The sequence below is a fragment of the Saccopteryx bilineata genome, chromosome 3 (assembly GCF_036850765.1).
Source record: "Saccopteryx bilineata isolate mSacBil1 chromosome 3, mSacBil1_pri_phased_curated, whole genome shotgun sequence".
Taxonomy (NCBI): Eukaryota; Metazoa; Chordata; class Mammalia; order Chiroptera; family Emballonuridae; genus Saccopteryx; species Saccopteryx bilineata.
The window spans coordinates 306,150,375-306,170,913 of record NC_089492.1 but is presented as its reverse complement, the minus strand read 5'-3'; the positions used below and the strand labels follow the sequence as shown (position 1 = coordinate 306,170,913).

At 42.2% G+C, this 20,539-nt stretch overlaps 1 protein-coding gene across 1 annotated transcript; it reads left to right on the top strand.

Moving 5' to 3' along the window:
* Positions 1-8,886: 8,886 nt before the first annotated feature.
* On the top strand, positions 8,887-20,539 carry LOC136332030 (zinc finger protein 432-like). Its single transcript, XM_066271258.1, is given in 6 exon segments — positions 8,887-9,044; positions 9,154-9,243; positions 16,395-16,411; positions 16,943-17,244; positions 17,671-18,954; positions 19,032-20,539. Coding segments are annotated over 6 exon segments (2,055 nt in total). The 3' UTR covers positions 19,236-20,539.

The window sequence follows — 20,539 nt, the reverse complement described above, 5'->3', positions numbered from 1 at the left end:
ATTAATAGTTCGTTTGCTTTTGCGTCCATGGGAAACAAACCAATTGACTTGCCTGGACCAGGACTTGATTGCTTTCGACTTCATGGTCAAGTTTACCATCAAACTGGAACTTTGCATCCTTCTGACGGGAAAAGAAAGTTTGCTCAATTATATATACTTGATCCCTCAGAAGCCAGTTCGGCACGTTTAGAATGGAATAAAAGAGTTCCTGAGACCTTACTTAATGAAATGGGGGAATTATTTCAAGACATTAACCCATTTGCTACTGCATATAAAATGATGCACGAAGTTGAAGAAAAGTTGGCCTCTAATGCTATAGCAAGCAATGAGCCAGCAATCAGCATTGCCATGGCCATTGTCTGTGATCGTAACTTAGATCAAAATCGGTATAATGTCCAGCAAGCCAATGAAGTGGCTGTCATATTTGAAAACACTGATGGAGAGCCACCACATGAGCGAGATTTAATAATTTACCCAAAGGCTCAATCTGGACAAACTGAATTAAAGAGAATCAGCACATGGGATCCAAATCTTGACCCAATGATGTATCCTTTACTTTTTCCATGAGGAGAGCAAGGCTGGAAACCTAAACTTGGCTTAAATAATCCTGGAAAAAATAGATTGCATATTTCAGAAATGGAATTTTATAGCTATATGTTGTCAGTTCGAGACAACTTTAATCCGCTTATAATGGCAGGAAAATTAACTCAGCAACTCTTTTGTGATTAGTATTGCCGAATGGAATCTGGGCGGCTTTACTACATTAGAACTCACCAAAAAGATCTTAGAACTGAAAAATACAGTGGTCTCTCTGACTACTTAATTGGAGAAGACACTGAAGTTCCTGGGAAAAAGATAGTTTTACCATCTTCCTTTGAAGGCAGTACCAGGAACATGCAACCAGGAACATGTCATGATTTCAAGATGCAATGTCTATTGTTACAAACTTTGGTAAGCCAGACCTTTTTGTAACAATGACATGTAATCCAAATTGGGATGACATCCAGAATAATTTGAAGGATGGCCAAACAGCTACTAATAGACCTGATATTGTAGCAAGGGTTTTTAACATTAAGTTAAAATCCCTATTAAAAGATTTAAAAGACAGACTCTTTGGCAAAGTCCAAGCAATGGTATATGTCATTGAGTTTCAAAAAAGGGGACTGCCCCACTGTCACATTTTAATAATTTTAGACAGTAAATCAAAGCTAAATAAAAGTGAGACTGACAGCCCTGGGTAATTCAGTTTGAATTAGCAGACACCTTTGCATAAATCATTTTAATTACAATTTATAATATCTAGAACAGCAGTCATTTCGTATGACTGCCGGGGCTTTCTAGTGTATACATACTGACGTAGCAAATTAACTAAAACAAAGTTGATTCACGTTAGTCTTATGTGTGAAGCGATAGTGTACCCATCGCTACTGATAAAGTTCATTTACGCCACTGTAATTTTTTCGAATTTCAACAAGGAAGAAATGCTACAGAAGCCTGTCTGTCGCATCCACCATATTCCCTGGACTTAGCACCCTCCGACTATCACTTGTTTTTGTCCTTACAAAATTTTTTGAAGGGCAAAAAATTCAAAAATGAAGAAGTTATCAAACAAGCACTGGTTCAATTTTTCGCATCAAAAGATAAAACATTTTTCAAAAATGGGATATACAAATTGCCCTCATGCTGGCAAGAAATCATTAATAATGCAATTATATTATTTAATAAAGTTTATTGACGGTAAGAAAAATTTGTATTTTGTTTTATTCTAAAAAGGGACAGAACTTTCCGGTAGACCTTATATATGTATAAAGTATATATTTTATTTAAAATTTTTTTTTATTTAAGTGAGAGGAAGGGAGGTAGACTCCTACATTCACCCTATCCAGATCCACCTGGTGACCCCTGTCTGGGGCCGATGCTCTGCCCATCTGGGGGCCTAAAGTATACATTTTACATGTGTAAAATATAATATTGAGAATAAAAAAAAAAATATATATATATAAAGGTCATTGTCAGGTCAGGAAACAGAACAGTGCCAGCACCCCAGTGGTGTTCTGAGTCCCATCCAAATGTATTATATCCTCACACCCACAGGTCATTACCATCTGCTCTCACTACCAGGTACTTTAAGGCTTTTCTTTATACAGTACTTTGATCATACATTTAATAATTCCTAATCTTTATTTAGTTGTGCCTATTTTTAACTATCAGTGAATCATATGATGCACCCCTCCCCATTAATTTGGGGGAGAGGAAGGGAGAGAGAAAGGGAAGCTTCAACTGATTGTTGCACTTAGTTGTGAACCCATTGATTTCTTGTCATTCATGCCCTGACTGGGACTCTAACTGGTGACCTCAGATTGACCCTACCCTCGGATGGAGCTGGCAACCTCGCTCCTCTGGACAGACGCTCTATTTACTCTACCACTGGATTAAGGTCATGTGCTTTTTTTCTCGGTAATAGGGGTCTATAATGTTTACACAGTTTATATTTTAGGACTTCCAAGCCACAGAAGGTCTCTCAGATATGCTTCACAGAAAAGGATGTTTCTGTTTTACCATCCTCTAAAAACGTTAAAAGCAGCGCCCGACCTGTGGAGGCGGCCAAGGAGGTGAGTCCTGGTCTCGCGCGCCGGGCCGTGGGCGTTTTCCGCCTCGTGCGCCGTGAGGCGCTGAGGGCAGCCTGCGCTGCGGCCGAGGACGAGGAAGCCGCCGGGCCCAGGGCGGCGAGCCGGCCTCCCTGAGGCGAGGGGCGGTGGGTTTGTGGCACAGGGACGCGCCGGGCCCGGCCGGGCGAGCTGAGCCGGAGCGAGCGAGCCCAGCAGCACTGCCGAGCTGTGCGGGAAGATGGCGAACCTGCTGCGGTGCAGCTGCAGCTCCTACTGCGGCGTGAGCACCCGGCCCGCCCGGTCGCCCACGGCCTCCGCTGGCGGGGAAGCCGGGAAGGTGATGCGGCGGCCACGCCCGCGGCCACGGCGTCCCGTCTTGCGCGATGACTGGCGTCCGGGGTTAGGCCGCCGCAGACCGCGCGAAGGAAGCGCCGCCGGGCGCTGCTCGCTGTAAGAGGAGACGAGCCTGTCTGTACCCGCGAGCGGCACAGCGGCGACAGCGCAGCCGGGGCGGCAGGCAGATGACGCTGCTGCCCGCGCGAAGCTGGCGCCGGGCGCCTCATGCAGCGCGGGAACAAGCGTGGCGTCTGCGCGGTGGCCGCTTCGCCGGGCCCGGAGACGCGGCCGCAGACCCGCGAGGAGGGGCGTGCTCTCCACGGCACCTGCAAGGTCACAGATGACCAGCTGGTCAGCCAGAGGAGCAGCTCGTCCAGGGACACTGGAGGTGATAAGATCACCTGGATCCAGGGCAAGGGGGCCCGGCAGGGCTGCGAAACCACCTGACTGCCCTTGAGCAGCAGCATGGCCGTCCGGATCCGTCCCTAGAACGGGAAGCTGGGAAACGACAAGGTCAAGGGCCGGGTGAAAGCCATGGTTGCTTGTTGTTCAGGCGATGGCACGGAATGTGGACGTCATGTTGATAATGGAAATAGAGAGGGAAGATGTGTATGACGTGTATATATTGATCAAGACTGGATACCAATTTTCCCAGACGACAAAGCCCAGTTTGCTGACCTTGAGCCCAAATGTAATAGATTGTTTTTCTGGTCTGAACGTCGCACCTGTCACGAAGCATAACCAGCATATTCTACTAGGTACGCAATAACTGTTTGGTTTTGATATAGATGAGAGAGCACAAGCTAAAGGAAAATACCTAACAGGTGAGAAAGGTGTGAGGGTTGAACGAAAGAAACTTTTTGATTCAATCATCGAAGATGCCTTATAGAAAGACTTTGGCCCAGCAATAACCCACTTCACCTGCCATAATTGTTGACACTGTTAACTTGTGACTAAAAATAAATGGGTTAAACAAAAAACAGACAGCAACAACAACCAACAATCCATTAAAAGCATTCTTAGCTTGCAGCTGGGCCAAGGTTGTGTTTGCCCCACAGCATGCTGTCGTTTGTGTGGCAGTTTCTCCTGTAACTAAACTTGTACCGTTTGCAATCTGGATTGGCAGGGTACAGCTGCCATAAAAATTCTTGTACATGTCTTCTGTTTCAGTGGTGCCCTTATTTTTTTGGCATGGTGGGGCTGCATGGTAAGGCATAATATAGTTTAGATGTTTACCTCAGGGTGAAAATGTTGTGTTTAGTGTGTTTGTAACTTCAGTCTGAATAGATGATGTCAAAATATTTTCCAAAGTGCTTATACTTCTTTACTTTTCCTCCAGCCAAATATCATTAGTTGGCCTGGGCATGCTCAGTGGATAGAGCATTGGCCTATGGACATGTGCGGTTCAATTCCCCGTCAGGGCACACAGAAGAAGCAGCCATCAGCTTACCCCTCAGCCCTTGCCTTGTATCGCTCTTACCCTCTCTTAGCCTCCTTCTGCCTTGTTTTATTTAAACATAATACCATTAGATCCATCCGTCTCATCTCAAATGGTTAGATTTTAATTTTATTTTTGTGGCTGAGCACTTTTCCATTGTGTGTGTGCATGTATATGTATGTATGTATACCACATCTTCTTTATCTAGTTGTTTATCTGTGGGCACTTGGGTTGCTTACATACCTTGGCTATTAGTAGAGTGACAGGAAGCATAGGGTTCCCTGTATCTTTTCAAATTAGTGTTTTGGGTTTCCTTAGATGTTTACCCAGTGATGGAATTGCTGAGTCATAAAGTAGTTTTTTGTGGGTTTTTTTTACAGGGACAGAGAGAGAGTCAGAGAGAGGGATAGACAGGGACAGACAGACAGGAACAGAGAGATGAGAAGCATCAATCATCAGTTTTTTGTTGCGACACATTAGTTGTTCATTGATTGCTTTCTCATATGTGCCTTGACCGTGGGCCTTCAGCAGACCGAGTAACCCTTTGCTCAAGCCAGCGACCTTGGGTCTAAGCTGGTGAGCTTGTTGCTCAAGCCAGATGAGCCCATGCTCAAATTGGCAACTCGGGGTCTTGAACCTGGGGCCTTCCGCATCCCAGTCTGATGCTCTATCCACTGCGCCACCGCCTGGTCAGGCAAAGTAGTTTTATTTTATTTTTATATATTATTTTATTTTATTGAGAGGAGGGGAGATAGTGTGCCTGGACTAGGATCCTCCTGGCAACCCTATCTGGGGCCCATACCAAGCTATTTTTAGGGTCTAAGGCTAACACGCTCAGACCAACTGAGCTATCCTTAGTTCCCCAGGCCAACACTCAAACCAGTTGAGGTAGTGGCTGCAGGAGGGGAAGAAGGAGAGAAGTGAGAGGGTGGGAGAAGCAGATGGAGAAGCAGGTGGTTGCTTCTCCCATGTGCCCTGACCTGGAATTGAACTGGGGATGTCCATACACTGGCCAATGCTGAGCCACCAGCCAGGGTTACATGGTTTTCTGAGTCATGTTCACAGTCATCCTTTCCATTTAAGTCTCTTAAAATTTCTCTTAACATTTCTTTTTTTAAAAATATAGTATTGTTTTTTAAAATTCATTTATTGATTTTAGAGAGCGAGGAAAAGAGAGAGAAACAGAAACATTGATTTGTTGTTCCACTTTAATGCATTCATTGGTATGTCGAGAGCCAGAGCGACTCGTACTTGTGCAGGTCTCAAGTGGGAATGGTGGAGGATTAGAAAATAAACACAGAGGCCCTGGCCGGTTGGCTCAGTGGTAGAGTGTCGGCCTGGCGTGCGGAAGTCCCGGGTTCAATTCCTGGCCAGGGCACACAGGAGAGGCGCCCATCTGCTTCTCCACCCCTCCCCCTCCTTCCTCTCTGTCTCTCTCTTCCCCTCCCGCAGCCGAGGCTCCATTGGAGCAAGAGATGGCCCGGGCGCTGGGGATGGCTCCTTGGCCTCTGCCCCAGGCTCTAGAGTGGCTCTGGTCACGACAGAGCGATGCCCGGATGGGCAGAGCATCGCCCCCTGGTGGGCATGCCGGGTGGATCCCAGTCGGGCGCATGCGGGAGTCTGTCTGACTGCCTCCCCATTTCCAGCTTCAGAAAGAAAAAAAAAAAGAAAAGAAACACAGAGAAAAAAAGGATGGAATCAGAAGGACTCATTGCTGAGACTGATGGTCTGCAAGAGCAACCTGCACCCCCAAAACACTTTATTTATAGTGCAGAGAGCAAAGCCTTTTGCAAAACAGAGATCTCTGATACACAGTCACATTTCAGAGCTATACCAGGAATTCTCCCAAGTGCAGAAAACCCCCACCATGCATAACATCTTAACTTCACAAAACAAAGGATAAAAAGAAAACTGCCTCCAATCTTTCTGAGAGACATGGGGGATAGGATGAGTAGAAACCATCAGCATCACAGCTAACATGGAGGTGTGGAGAGGGGCATGTAAATTGCCTTTACCAACTTAGTCAAACAATCAGAGGCTGTGAGGAAGAGCTTTAACCTTTGGCTTAAACCTTAAACTGCAAGGATCTTTGTCAACTTGCAGTCTCCCACACTGGTAGATTCTTCTATGTGCCCTGCCCAGAGATAGAACCTGCAACATTCTCATATCTGGACGACAACTAACCAACTAACTTGAGCTACGTCATTAAGGCTCAACAGTTCTAACTCAATATGAAATATTTTTGATGGTCTTCAAAATAGTAGTTTGTAGATTTTGTTTCTTTTTTCTTTTTCTTTTATTGCAAGAGCGACAGACACACAGACGGAGAGAGATGAGAAGCATCATCTCATAGTTGTAGCACTTTAGTTGTTCATTGAGTGCTTTCTCAAATGTGCCTTGACTGGGGGAGGGGGCTACAGATGAGCTAGAGGCCCCTTGCTCAGACCAGCAACCTTAGTCTTCAAGCCAGTGACCTTTAGACAAAAGACAATGACTATGGGGTTATGTCTATGATCCCATGTTCAAGCCAGTAACCTTGGGGTTTTGAACCTGGGTCCTCAGTATCCCAGGTCAATACTCTATCCACTGTGCCACCACCTGGTCAGGCTGTTGTGGGTTTTTTTGTTTTTTGTTTTTGACAGAAAGAGTCAGAGAGAGGGACAGATAGGAACAGACAGGAAGGGAGAGAGCTGAGAAACATCAATTCTTTGTTGTGGCTCCTTAGTTGTTCATTGATTGTTTTTTCATATGTGCCTTGACCAGGGGTCTACAGCAGATGGAGTGACCCCTTGCTCAAGCCAGCTTCCTAGGACTCAATCTGGTGAGCTTTGCTCAAACCAGATGAATTGGCGCTCAAGCTGGTGACCTTGGGGTCTTGAACCTGGGTCCTCCACATCCCAGTCTGATGCTCTATCCACTGAGCCACTGCCTTGTCAGGCTGTTGTGTTTCTTGATGGCCTGTTTGTCAGCTACTGGAGGAGATATGTTGCAATCTTGTGCTATTAATGTGGATTTAGCTTATTCTTGTTTTGTGGTCCATTTTCACTATATTCATTTCAAGGCTATGTTAGGTGCATAGGAATTGCAGGCTTTTAATAATTTTACTTCAAATTTTTATATAATGCCTGACCAGGCGACAGTGCAGCTTTATTGGCCAGAAGAATAAATACTTTTGGGACACCATGTAAAGGGACACTAGCGATATTGCGCTAGCCATTGTATGAGGGTGAGTGCTCAGGAGCAGTGCAGTATCAGGTCACAGAGGAAATGTACCAGTCACTGAATTTTCTCCTCAATCCACAGGCCCGATTCCCCAGGAGTAATAGAATCATGTTAAACAAGAAGAACTAACAGGGTTGAGTATCAGTTTTTCTGGTGACACACCTGACTGAACACAAGTTTCTGAGCAGAACTTTACAGCAGAACCGCAACACGCCAAGACACAGCCTCCCTGTTGCCAGCTCTTTTCAGAGAACAGAAGAAAATGCTCCAGGCTCAGGTGACATTGGGTTTGTTTTATCCTTTCCTTTCTTCATTATGTGTTTGTAAAGTCCTGTAAAACACCACCTCAGTCTATCTGGAAGGTATACATATACATATACGTTAAACTTTGTCTCAAGTATATGAATGTGGTGTTCCTAAGTTGATAAAAACATGTAACTTCACAATATAGACTCTTGAAATTGGATGAGTGTGTGGATGACTGAATGCACCATTATAAAATACAGGGTGGGGCAAAAGTAGGTTTACAATTGTGAGTACATGAAACAGGGTTTACTCTTGTTGTATTGTGTTTTTTTATGTTTTTTTTTTTTTTAAGTGAGAGGAGGGAAGATAGTGAGACAGACTCCTGCAGGTGCCTGGACCAGGATCCACGGACAGGGATCCACCCAGCAACTTCTGTCTGAGGCCAATGCTCAGATCAATCGAGCTGTCCTCAGTGCCTAGGGCTGACACTCGGAGCAATAGAGCCACTGGCTGTGGGAGGAGAAGAAGAGAAAGGAGAGAGGGAGAGAAGCAGATAGTAGCTTCTCTTATGTATCCTGACTGGGAATTGAACCCAGGACTTCCATATGCCAGGCTGACACTCTATCCACCGAGGCACCCAGCCAGGGTCGTATTATTGTTTATGATTGTATTTTCCATATGAAAAACTCAACCAACTTGTGCCCAAAACTGTATTTTACTAGACCTGTGATTATTCACCTGTATATTAAAATAAAACTTCCTTTACTCTATAGGTGCAGCCTATAAAGTGGAAATGTGCAGAAAAATAACATTTCTTGCATATCATTTAAGCAGTGGTTTTCAACCTGTTTTATTCTTGGGGATGGGTGAAAATTGAATGATTTTGAGGAACACTAAGGCAGAAATCACCCTGAGCATTAGCAAATTTGATTAAGATCACTGGTTAACTTTTTTAGCACGGATTTTATGGTGGTCTGGTCCACAGACTGGAAGTTAAAAAATACTGATTTAAAGCAAATCACACCATTAAACAACATGGTGTTTTTACAGGAATGCCTGACATTTCATGATGTGACTGTGGACTTCACCCGGGAGGAGTGGCAGCTCCTGGGCCCCGATCAGAAGGACCTGTACTGGGACGTAATGTTGGAGATCTACAGCCATCTGGTGTCAGTGGGTGAGGACAGCTCCCTGTGTCACTCAGAAAGTCCCTTCTTAGTGGCTTAAAATGTAACATTTTTTCTCTTGACAGACCCCATCCCAATTCAGTATGTCTTTTGTCACTTTACACTCATGAGCAAGGCATCAATCCAGCAAACCAGATGTGCTTTCCAAGTAGGAGCGAGGGGAAGAACCGCGGACAGTAGGGGATGAACCCCAGCATCTAGTCCAGTGTTTCCCAACCTTTTTTGTGCTATGCCCCACCTTAACCTTTCTAAAATTTTTATGTCCCCCCCTATGTAACATACATAATTTTTAACATTAAAAAATTGATTTGTTCACTTAATAAACATAAATGATAGGTTCTAGGAAGAAATCACTATGAAATTCTTAACAAAACACAGTAAGTAAAATTTCAAAACATAGAATGAAAAACAGAAATTTAAATTCCAAATAATTTTAATACAGATTTTTCTATATTAATTTATTATTTTAATTTAGTGTGATCCTTGCGCTTGATGCTTACTGCACAGAGATTTTATATTAGGTTCCAATTTGGTTAGCTTTAGTCTCAAGTCTCCACGTTGTGTTATATTCAGCCGATTTCTTTTTTTTACTAGTAAATCATTTATAGCACTAAATCCACATTCAGCTAAAAATGAAGATGGAAACGGTAGCAATAGTTTTCTTGCACGTTTGGTTGAATTTGGGTATTTGATTTCTGTTTCCTCACAAAGCCATGCCATCGCTCCTTTGATATTAAATAAAGCTTTAACTGACTCATCATTTTGCAATTCTGCGAGTTCTTCTTGATACTGCATATTTGATATATCAGACAAATCCACTAACATTGGCTGCATCATCCATGTTGGGAAATCAATTTGTTTTAAATCAGAAAATCTTTCTTTTAAATCAGCCGATAGAATATTCAAATGATTGACAATAACAAAGCGGTATCAGTTACTTCACATTTTTGGAGCCAATGAAACTGTTTAAAGTTTTTGTTGTTAATATGTTTCTGACATAACTCAATATTGGTAATGAAACCAAATATCTTTGCTTTTGCATCGACAAGAGTTTTATTCCTTGAAGTTGCTTATTTAATATATTTAGTTTTTCAAAGATATCGGCTAAATAACTCACAAATGCTTTACCATCTATTGTTAACAGATACTTCATTTCAGGTTTGTCGCTTAAAAAATCACTAAGAGTATCAAACAGTTCCATAAATCTTTTCAAACAGTTTCCTTTAGATAGCCATCTTACTTTAGTATGAAGTAAAAGTCTCACATGGTCTTCATTTTGTTCTTCACAAAATAGCTTGAAAAGATGCTCACATTTGGCACTAGCTTTAATAGCATTAACACACTTTATTACTGTATGTAATACTTCATTCAGAACAGGCGAGATGTTTTTAGCTACCAAATTTTCCCTATGAATAACACAATGCACAAGAATCATTTCTGGATTCGCATCTTTCATCAATTTTAAGCAGCCTTTTTTCTTGCCCATCATATTGGGAGCACCATCTGCAGCACAAGATGTTATATTTTTCATTGGTATATCATTGACATCTAAGTAGTTTTTTAGCTTATTATATATATCTTTGGAGGTAGTGGTGCTTTCTAATCTTTTACAGAACAACATTTCTTCAGCAAAATGTCCTTTATCAATATATCTTACGTAAGTTATCAATACTGCCTCACTGTCTCTCAACGTTGATTCATCCATTTGCAAGGAGAATTTTCTTGTTTTCAGCTTTTCAATAAGTTGTTTTTCAATATCCTCACTCATTTCGTCTATTCTTCTGCTAACAGTATTGTCACTGAGTGGTATAGCTTTTACATCCTTGCCATCTTTTTCAAGAACCATCTTAAGAAATGCTGATATTGACGGTTTTATTAAATTCTCTCCTATAGTGTGATTTTCTCCAGTTTTAGCAATGAATAAAGAAATTTGATAACTAGCCTCAAGAACACGATTATTAGTTGAAGTATGAGCAGTAAATAGAGACTTTAATGTTGTTCTTTTTTCAAAATTTTTCTTTAAAGTTTTAAAGTAACTCAAATCTGAATTAATATGAGCACTATGTTTCGCCTTCAAATGCGCCTCAAGACGACCTCGTTTCATTGATTCATTGGTCAAGCATTGCTGGCATAAAAGACAAAAAGGAATCCGCTCATCGTGAACAGCGGGTATGAACCCAAATTTTAAATATTCCTCCAAATATTGACGAGTTTTTTTCTTGCTTGCACCACTCATTTTACTATGGGCTATAAGAAATAAAAATAAGACCAATTAAAAACTAATATTAAAATATGTGTTAAAATATATTCAATGTGACATAGAGTAAACGTATACTAAAAATTCATATTTATTTAAATGTATATAACACATTTACTACACTACCACCGCAAATCAAAAGGTATCTATATTTTTTCCACTTGACAAAATTTTCTGGAAAGTTATGCTTCTAAAATTAAAATTGTCGTGCATGCACTAGTATAGCCCCAATAATATTTATAAAATATTAGTGCTTTCTAGCCCCGATGCAAGAAGTACTTAATAAAGGTTTAATATTGATAAAAATAAAATCAAATACCAATTATATCTATACAATATATATATGTATATTTATTAAATCAACGAGCTTTTACAACAGTTTTGACTGACATTTCAAATTAACACCAACTGAATGACAATTATATCTATACAATATATATGTATATTTATTAAATCAACGAGCTTTTACAACAGTTTTGACTGACATTTCAAATTAACACCAACTGAATGATGTGAAACACTACAGAAGTTGCGATGGGCCAATTAGGTGAGAATAACTGCGTTGTTTAGCGAGTTTTTAAAACATCCGGGGTTCCCTGCGGCAGACGGCATGCTCCGTGGTGAACCCAGGACGAAGTTTACTTGACGACGCCAATCACCCAGTTAATATTTTGGTCTCGTCAAACGAAATTATACTTAATAATTATTTACCGCAATTATTTAAGAATTGCATTTTTTGTTAAATTTGGCACCAATATCTAGCATTGCATTTAAATGGCCCGGGGCGAAAGAGTTAAAGTCGTGTCGCGTCCATTTTCAAATTGCCCCCCTTAACTATCGAATTGCCCCCCTGCACCGATCTAGTCTGTCCAAGTATATGGATGATAACCAGCAAGGTGGGGGACAGAGAGTCATATTCTAATTAGAGAAGACATCAGACTTGCAACAGTCAGGTCTTTGTCCACTGAATCACCTCCAGCCAGGCAGGGGAGTGTGCTGTTATATTCATGGTTACAAATTCATGTAAAACAATACAGGTGAAAATTATCAAAGATAAAGTAGCTTAGGAAGAAATTCAGGAGTCACATCATATGAAAAGTGCTAAATTGCCTGACCTAATCACGGGAGCCTTTTCAAAGTGTCTAAAGAGAGCCTGACCAGGCGGTGGCGCAGTGGATAGAGTGTCAGACTGGGATGCAGAGGACCCAGGTACGAGACCCCAAGGTCGCCAGCTTGAGCGCGGACTCATCTGGTTTGAGCAAAAGCTCACCAGCTTGGGCCCAAGGTCGCTGGCTGGAGCAAGGGGTTTCTAGGTCTGCTGAAGGTCCCCGGTCAAGGCACATATGAGAAAGCAGTCAATGAACAACTAAGGTGTCGCAATGAAGAACTGATGATTGATGCTTCTCATCTCTCTCTGTTCCTGTCTGTCTGTCCCTATCTATCCCTCTCTCTCTCTGAAAAAGAAAAAATATCTCAAACATTTATTTATTTATTTTTTACAGAGACAGAGAGTGAGTCAGAGAGAGGGATAGACATGGACAGACAGACAGGAACGGAGAGAGATGAGAAGCATCAATCATTAGTTTTTCATTGCGCGTTGCAACACCTTGGTTGTTCATTGATTGCTTTCTCATATGTGCCTTGACTGCGGGCCTTCAGGAGACCGAGTAACGCCTTGCTGGAGCCAGCGACCTTGGGTTCAAGCTGGTGGGTTTTTCCTCAAACCAGATGAGCCCGTGCTCAAGCTGGCGACCTCGGGGTCTCGAACCTGGGTCCTCTGCATCCCAGTCCAATGCTCTATCCACTGCGCCACGTCCTGGTCAGGCTGTTTGAGATTTTTTTGCAGCAATGATGATTGACAACATGTGTGAGGGGTTGCCAGTTAGGAAACCTGGCCCAGCTTGAGTCTCTAGCCCCTAATGTGAAAAGGTTAGTGCTGTCTAAAACCTCAGGCTCATACAAATAGGCATCTGTCTTAAATCACACTGTTTGCATAAACTGTCTGGTATGGCCTGAGACCTCAGCATAAAAAGACACTTTTACCAGGCAGGATATTTCAGGGAGTCAGAGGTTATTGTCCAGAAATGAGTCGGGACCAGTCCTTTCTTTGGAATGTGCGGATGGCGGGTCCGTGCCTGCTGAGTTAGCTCTTTACTGCATGTCACCCACCGTCCTCATGTAGGAACGTAGGACAGTATGTTCCAGCAGATCATTAGTTCTTTTGATTTCAGAATCGTCTGTCCAAATTGCAGTTTAGTACTTTGGGACAGTTAGGGTGTTGACAGAATGAAGAAGAATGGCAAGTGGTTGGAATATGATAAAACCCTCCATAGTCTGTTATACTGTTTCCTATAAGAACAATTTTAAACCTGCTTTTGCTCTGGCTGTACATGCTAATAAGCTCTACCGCTTAGGTCTCCATCGCGTCTTTTACTATCTTTCACAAACTGATTGCCTTTATTTCTTTGCTTTAGGTTTCTATACCTAGAGTTATACAACTGGGTGTTCTCCAAATTTAATTCAGTTCTGACACTATCTGCCTAGAACTGGTGTTAGAACCTATGAGATGAGAGTTTACATCTGATCAGGCAGTTGTGAAGTTGATAGAGCATCAGCCTGGGATGCTGAGGACCCAGATTCGAGACCCTAAAGTAGCCATCTTCAGTGTGGGCTCATCCAGCTTGAGCGCAGGGTCACTGGCTTGAGTGTGGGATCAAAGACATGACCTACTTCCCCTGTAGGCTTGATCCCAAAAGGTCACTAGCTTGAAGCCCAAGGTCACTGACTCGGCTGGAGCCCCTGGTCAGTGTACACATGAAAAAGCAGTCAGTGAATAACTAAGGTGCTGCAGCTATGAGTTGATGTTCTCATGTCTCTCCCTTCCTGTCTGTATGTCCCTGTGTGTGTCCGTCTCTCTCTCCCCCTCTCTTTTTCCCTCCCTTCCCCCTCACTAAAAAAATAAAAGAGAGATTAGTTCCACAAGATTTCTTCCACTTCTGATATCAATTGTACGTCCAGACTATAACCTGTGCTTCTGACCAGCTGGCCAATAATTGGAGGTTCTCATGAGCCCTTCTTTGGATTTAGTTTATTTGCTAGAACAGATTACAGAAGTCAGAGAAATACTAATGTTTACTCATATATTATAAAGAAGATAGATGAATAGGTAAATAGGGCAAGGTCAGAAGAATTCTGAATACAAGTGCTTCTCTGCCTGTGGAACTGAGATGAATCATACACTAGGCGGATGGATGTGTTCCCAAATCTGGAAGCTGACCAGAGATGAATATATGAAAGACAACCCTCCCTTCTTTTCTAGAGGTTAGTTGGTGGGGCTGAAACTAACCTAATCCATTGTTGTTGGGTTGTTGTTTTTTTTTAGTGACAAGAAGGGAGGCAGAGACAGACTCCTGGATGTGCCCCAACTGGGATCCACCCGATAAGCTCAACAGGGGGCGATGCTCTGCCCATCTGGGGCCCTTTTTCCGTTGAAACCAGAGGCATTTTTTAGCACCTGAGGTGGAGGCCATGGAACCACCCTCAGTGCCTGGGGCCAACTCTCTATAATTGAGCCTTGGCTGCAGGAGGGAAAGAAAGAGAGAAAGAGTGAGTGAGAGAGAAAGGAGGGGGGAAGGGTGGAGAAGCAGATGGGTGATTCTCTTGTGTGCTCTGACTAGGAATCGAACCTGGGACTTCCACATGCTGGGCCGACTCTCTACCATTGAGCCAACTGGCCAGGGCCCTAATCAATTGGTCTTTCTGGTAACTAGCTGCACCCTGAGGCAATATAAGAACTCTGTGCTGGCCTGACCTGTGGTGGTGCAGTGGATAAAGCGTCGACCTGGAAATGCTGAGGTTGCCGGTTCGAAACCCTGGGCTTGCCTGGTCAAGGCACATATGGGAGTTGATGCTTCCAGCTTCTCTCCTCTCTCTCTCTCTCTCTCTCTCTCTCTCTCTCTCTCTCTCTCCCTCTCCTCAATAAAAATAAAAAAAAAAAAAAAAAAAAAAATAAAAATTAAAAAAAAAAAAAAAGAATGTTAAAAAAAAAAAAAAAAGAGAAGCAAACTACCAGCTGGTGCTTCCTGCTCCGCCCCTTCTCCCTTCTCTCTCTCCTCTCTAAAAAAAAAAATCAATAAATAAAATATTTAAAAAAAAAAAAAAAAAAAAAAAAAAAAAAAAAAAAGAACTCTGTGCTAAGTCACCTCATTAGTATAAACTCAGCATTTTTTTAAAGTTTTTTTTTAATGTAGAATTAAAGATACTCCTATTATTTAAAAAATTATAAAGGTTCTATGGCCCTGGCTGGTTGGCTCAGTGGTAGAGTGTTGGCCCAGCGTGTGGATGTTGTGGTTGCAATTCTGGGTCAAGGTACACAGGAGAAGCGACCATCGGCTTCTGCACTTCTCCTTTTCCCCTTCTCTCTTTATCTCTCTCTTTCTCTACCTTCCACAGCCATGGCTCAACTGATTTGAGTGCATTGGCCACAGACACTGAGGATGGCTCTGTGGAGCCTACAGTAGAGGCACTAAAAATAACTCAGTTGCAAACATGGCCCCAAGACAGGAATTGCCACGTGGATCTTGGTCAGGGTGCATGCGGGAGTCTGTCTCTCTACCCCCCCTTCTCTCACTTGGAAAAGAAGAATAAAAAGCTTTTACAGACTAGTGTCAAGAACTGTGGACAAAGGCCAAATATATTTTTTATTCTGCAACACATATGATTACCATTAAATATTTACTTTGCATGAATACAATTTTTGGTGGGCTTTCGTGGTAAGATTAGTTTGGGGTTGAAATGGAAGGCTGTCCTCAGATTTCCAATGTCTCATCTTCATCTGTCCCACCATGGAAAAAGTCCTCCTTATCTTCATTTAAGCCCAGTACAAAGATCAGAGTCTAGCCTGACCTGTGTTGGTGTAGTGGATAAAGCATCAACGTGGAATGCTGAAGTCGCTGGTTCAAAACCCCAGGCTTGCCTGGTCAAGGCACATATGGGAGTTGATGCTTTCTGCTTCTACCCCTTTATTTCTCTCCCCTAAAAAAAAAATAGGCAACACAAGAGCATGCAAATAAAATACAAGCTCTTGAAAAAAAAAAAAGACCAGAGTCTAGATATGGTGTTGTGCAATCTCATTTGTCCTTGTTGGACTAGTATACTCTGTATTCTGGTTGCACCTACGTTCATGCTGTGTTTAGCCTTGGAGTCCACACAGTGCCAGCAATTGGTCTGCCTGTGTGATATTTTTAGGACCCCACGGTTGGTTCAGGAATTGTGAGCGAATGGGGTGAGCTCACTTTTCAAGCCAGAAAAGAAGAGCCACATAAAGGCATTTCTTTTGAGTAGTTCCATCCTCAGGCCATGTAGAAATCCTGTGATAAGTCACCCCATTAGCATAAATTCAGCAGTTATTGAAAGTTTTTTTTTGTAAAACAAAATACACTCATCACATAGGAAACTACAAGGGTTATAGAGGCTCAGTGTGAAGAACTTTGGACAAATCCAAATATATTTCTTGTTTGTACAACATATACTATTATCATTAAATAGTTGAGGGCATTCTGTAAAAAGAGTTTTATTTCAAACTAAGATCATGAGAGATTGATTACTCAGTGATTCACTCTTCTCTTTTTCCTAGAACTCACAACAGTTGATGATCCTCTGCAGAGTGACTTGCAAAGTCCAAGGATTAAGAGTGGGGAAGAATGCTATGAACATGATATGTTTGCAAATATTGTTAATCAGAGTGAAACCCATTTCCTATTCAGACAACATTGCGATATGTTTGAGATATGTGAAAAGCCTTTAAAGTCAAAATTAAGTTTTGAAAATCAAAATGGAAGTTTTAAATTAAAAAACTCTGTTCACTTCAATAGAGATGGATCATCTATTCTGCATGGTAACCATGAACAATTTTACACTGAAATTACATTGCACGCCAGTACCAAATTCATCGAAAATATCAATAAGTCCCAGGTCATTCAGCAACAGAGAATTCACAATGTAGAGAAAGTCCACATAGGCACTGATGGTGGGAAAGCCTTCATCAAGATGGCTCAGCTCACTGATCATCAGGGTGTTCATACCGCAGAGAAACCTTATGGATGCAGTCAGTGTGGGAAAACCTTCTCCGGGAAATCCAGGCTCACAAAACATCAGAGAATTCATACGGGACTGAATCAGTATGAATGCAATAAATGTGATGAAATTTTCTTCAATAAATCACAGTTGAATATACATCAGAAAACTCATGTGGGCAAGAAACCTTACACATGTAGTGAATGTAGGAAAGCTTTCATTTATAGGTATCAGCTCATTTATCATCAGCGAACTCATACAGGAGAGAAACCCCATGGATGCATTCTATGTGGGAAGAACTTTTCTACAAAGTCTAATCTCCATAAACATCAGAAAACTCATACAGGAGAGAAACCTTATAAATGCAGTGAATGTGGGAAAGGCTTCATTGAGAAGAGTCATCTTATTGCTCATCATCGAACTCATACAGGAGAGAAACCCCATGGATGCAGTCTATGTGAGAAGACCTTTTCTACAAAGTCTAATCTCCATAAACATCAGCAAACTCATACAGGAGAGAAATTGTATAAATGCAGTGAATGTGGAAAAAGCTTTTCAATGAAGCACAGCCTCATCATACATCAGCGAATTCATACAGGAGAGAAACCTTATGTTTGCAGTGAATGTAAAAAGGGCTTCCCAGCAAAGAACAAGCTGCTAGTACATCAACGAACTCATACAGGAGAGAAGCCCTATGTATGTAATGTATGTGGGAAAGGCTTCAGCATGAAGAGTACTCTCAATGTACATCAGCGAACTCATTCTTCAGAGAAACCATGTCTGTGCAATGAATGTGGGAAAGGCTTTACTGTTAGGAGTAGCTTGATTGTACATCAGCGAACTCACACAGGAGAAAAACCATACATATGCAGTGAATGTGGAAAAGGCTTTCCAGCAAAGACTAAGCTGATTGTACATCGACAGACTCATACACAAGACAGGACTTATGCGTGTACTGAATGTGGAAAAGACTTCCCAATGAAGACCAAGCTGATTGCACATCAACGGACTCATACAGGAGAGAAGCCCTATGTATGTAGTCTATGTGGGAAAGGTTTTACAGTGAAGAGTGCTCTCACTGTACATCAGCGAACTCATTCTTTTGAGAAATTGTGTAGGTGCAATGACTGTGGAAAAGGCTTTACTGTGAGGAGTAGCCTGACTGTACATCAACGAACTCACACAGGAGAGAAACCATATGTATGTACTAAGTGTGGAAAAGGCTTTCCAGTGAACACCAAGCTGATTGTACATCAGAAGAGTCATACAGGAGAGAAGCCCTATGTATGTAGTGTATGTGGAAAAGGCTTCAGCATGAAGAGTGCTCTCACTGTACATCAGCGAACTCATTCTTCATAGAAACCATGTAGGTGCAGTGAATGTGGGAAAGGCTTTACTGTGAAGAGTAGTCTGATTGTACATCAGCAAACTCAAACAGGAGAGAAGCCCTGTGTATACAATGAATGTGGAAGAGGCTTCCCAGTGAAGAGCAAACTGATTGTACATCAAAGGTCTCATACGGGAGAGAAGCCCTATGTCTGTAGTGTATGTGGGAAAGGTTTTGCCATGAAAAGTGCTCTCACTGTACATCAGCAAAGTCATTCTTCAGAAAAACTGTGTATTTGCAATGAATGTGGAAAAGGCTTTACTGTGAAGAGTAGTCTGATCAGCGAACTCACACAGGAGAGAAGCCCTATGTATGCAGTGAATGTGGAAAAGGCTTCCCAGTGAAGACCAACATGATTGTGCATCAACGGACTCATACAGGAGAGAAGCCTTATGTATGTAGTGTATGTGGGAAAGGCTTCATCATGAAGAGGGCATTCATTATACATCAGCAAACTCATTCCTTAGAGAAACCGTGATTATGCAGTGAAAGGGGTAAAGGCTTCTCCATGAGAAGTATTATAGGTATACATCAGCAAACCTATACAAAGAGTCTGTACAAATATAGTGATTATGGTGAAGGTTGTTTTTTTAGTGTTGTATTTAAAGATTATTGATTTGAGCATGGGAGAGAAGGGCAGGGGAAAATGGAGTGGGAAACAAACTAGTAGTTGCTTCTTGTATGTTCCCTCACTAGACAAGCCCAGGGTTTAGAACTGTTAACCTCAGCATTCCAGGTTGACATTTGATCCACTGGGCCACCACAGGTTGTGCATTTTGGTGCAGGCTTTTAGGAAGAGGATATGGCTCATGGAACATCAGTGATTTTGGTACAGAAGGACTTGTTTTGCATGTACTCAATGTGGAAAATTCTGATTGAGCAAAAATAGTCTCTTTACCCATCAGAGAATTCACATGGGAGAGAAATCCTATAAATGTAATGAATGTGGCAAAAGCCTTCACTGCAAATCATAACTTGGAAGTTCATCAAGGAAAACATATAGGAGAGAGGCCCTGTGTGTACAGTGATCATGGGAAAGCTTTTGCCCACTTGTAATTTTTGTTAAAAGAGAATTCCCTGCTAACTGCTATGTGGCAAGGGTGTTGCCAGTTCTGTGGGGACACAAGTTCCTCTGTTTGGCACCCTCCCAGACTGTGACCTGTGTATCACTTCATCTGCCTGTTCACCTGTAACCTTTATGATACCCTTTAGGAAAGTAGAAATATTCATGGTTTTTGGTTTTGTTTTGTGGTGTGAACCACTCTGGGAAATTAATTAAACCAAAAAAATTGTAGGTTATCTGGAGAACTGCCACATTTGTTTGGCTTCTGAAGTGAGTTGGGGGCACTTTGTGAGCCATTGCCTGTGGGATTTGGCTCTACTGGGTAAGAATTGAGTTAGATTTTAAGGCAGCTAGCTGGTGTGGGGCATCCCCCTGCCCAATAACACACCCATTGGGTGACCTGGAGTGTTAGGAGTTTGGCAGTAGTGTGAGAGGAAAGGAGAAGGGAGGAGGACTGAACTGTAGGTTTGTGGTTTTTTTTTAAACAGAGACAGAGAGTCAGAGAGAGGGATAGACAGGGACAGACAGACAGGAACAGAGAGATGAGAAGCATCAATCATTAGTTTTTCCTTTCGCATTGCAACACCTTAATTGTTCATTGATTGCTTTCTCATACGGTCCGAGGGCCTTCAGCAGACCGAGTAACCCCTTGCTCCAGCCAGCGACCTTGGGCTCAAGCTGGTGAGCTTTTTGCTCAAACCAGATGAGTCCTTGCTTAA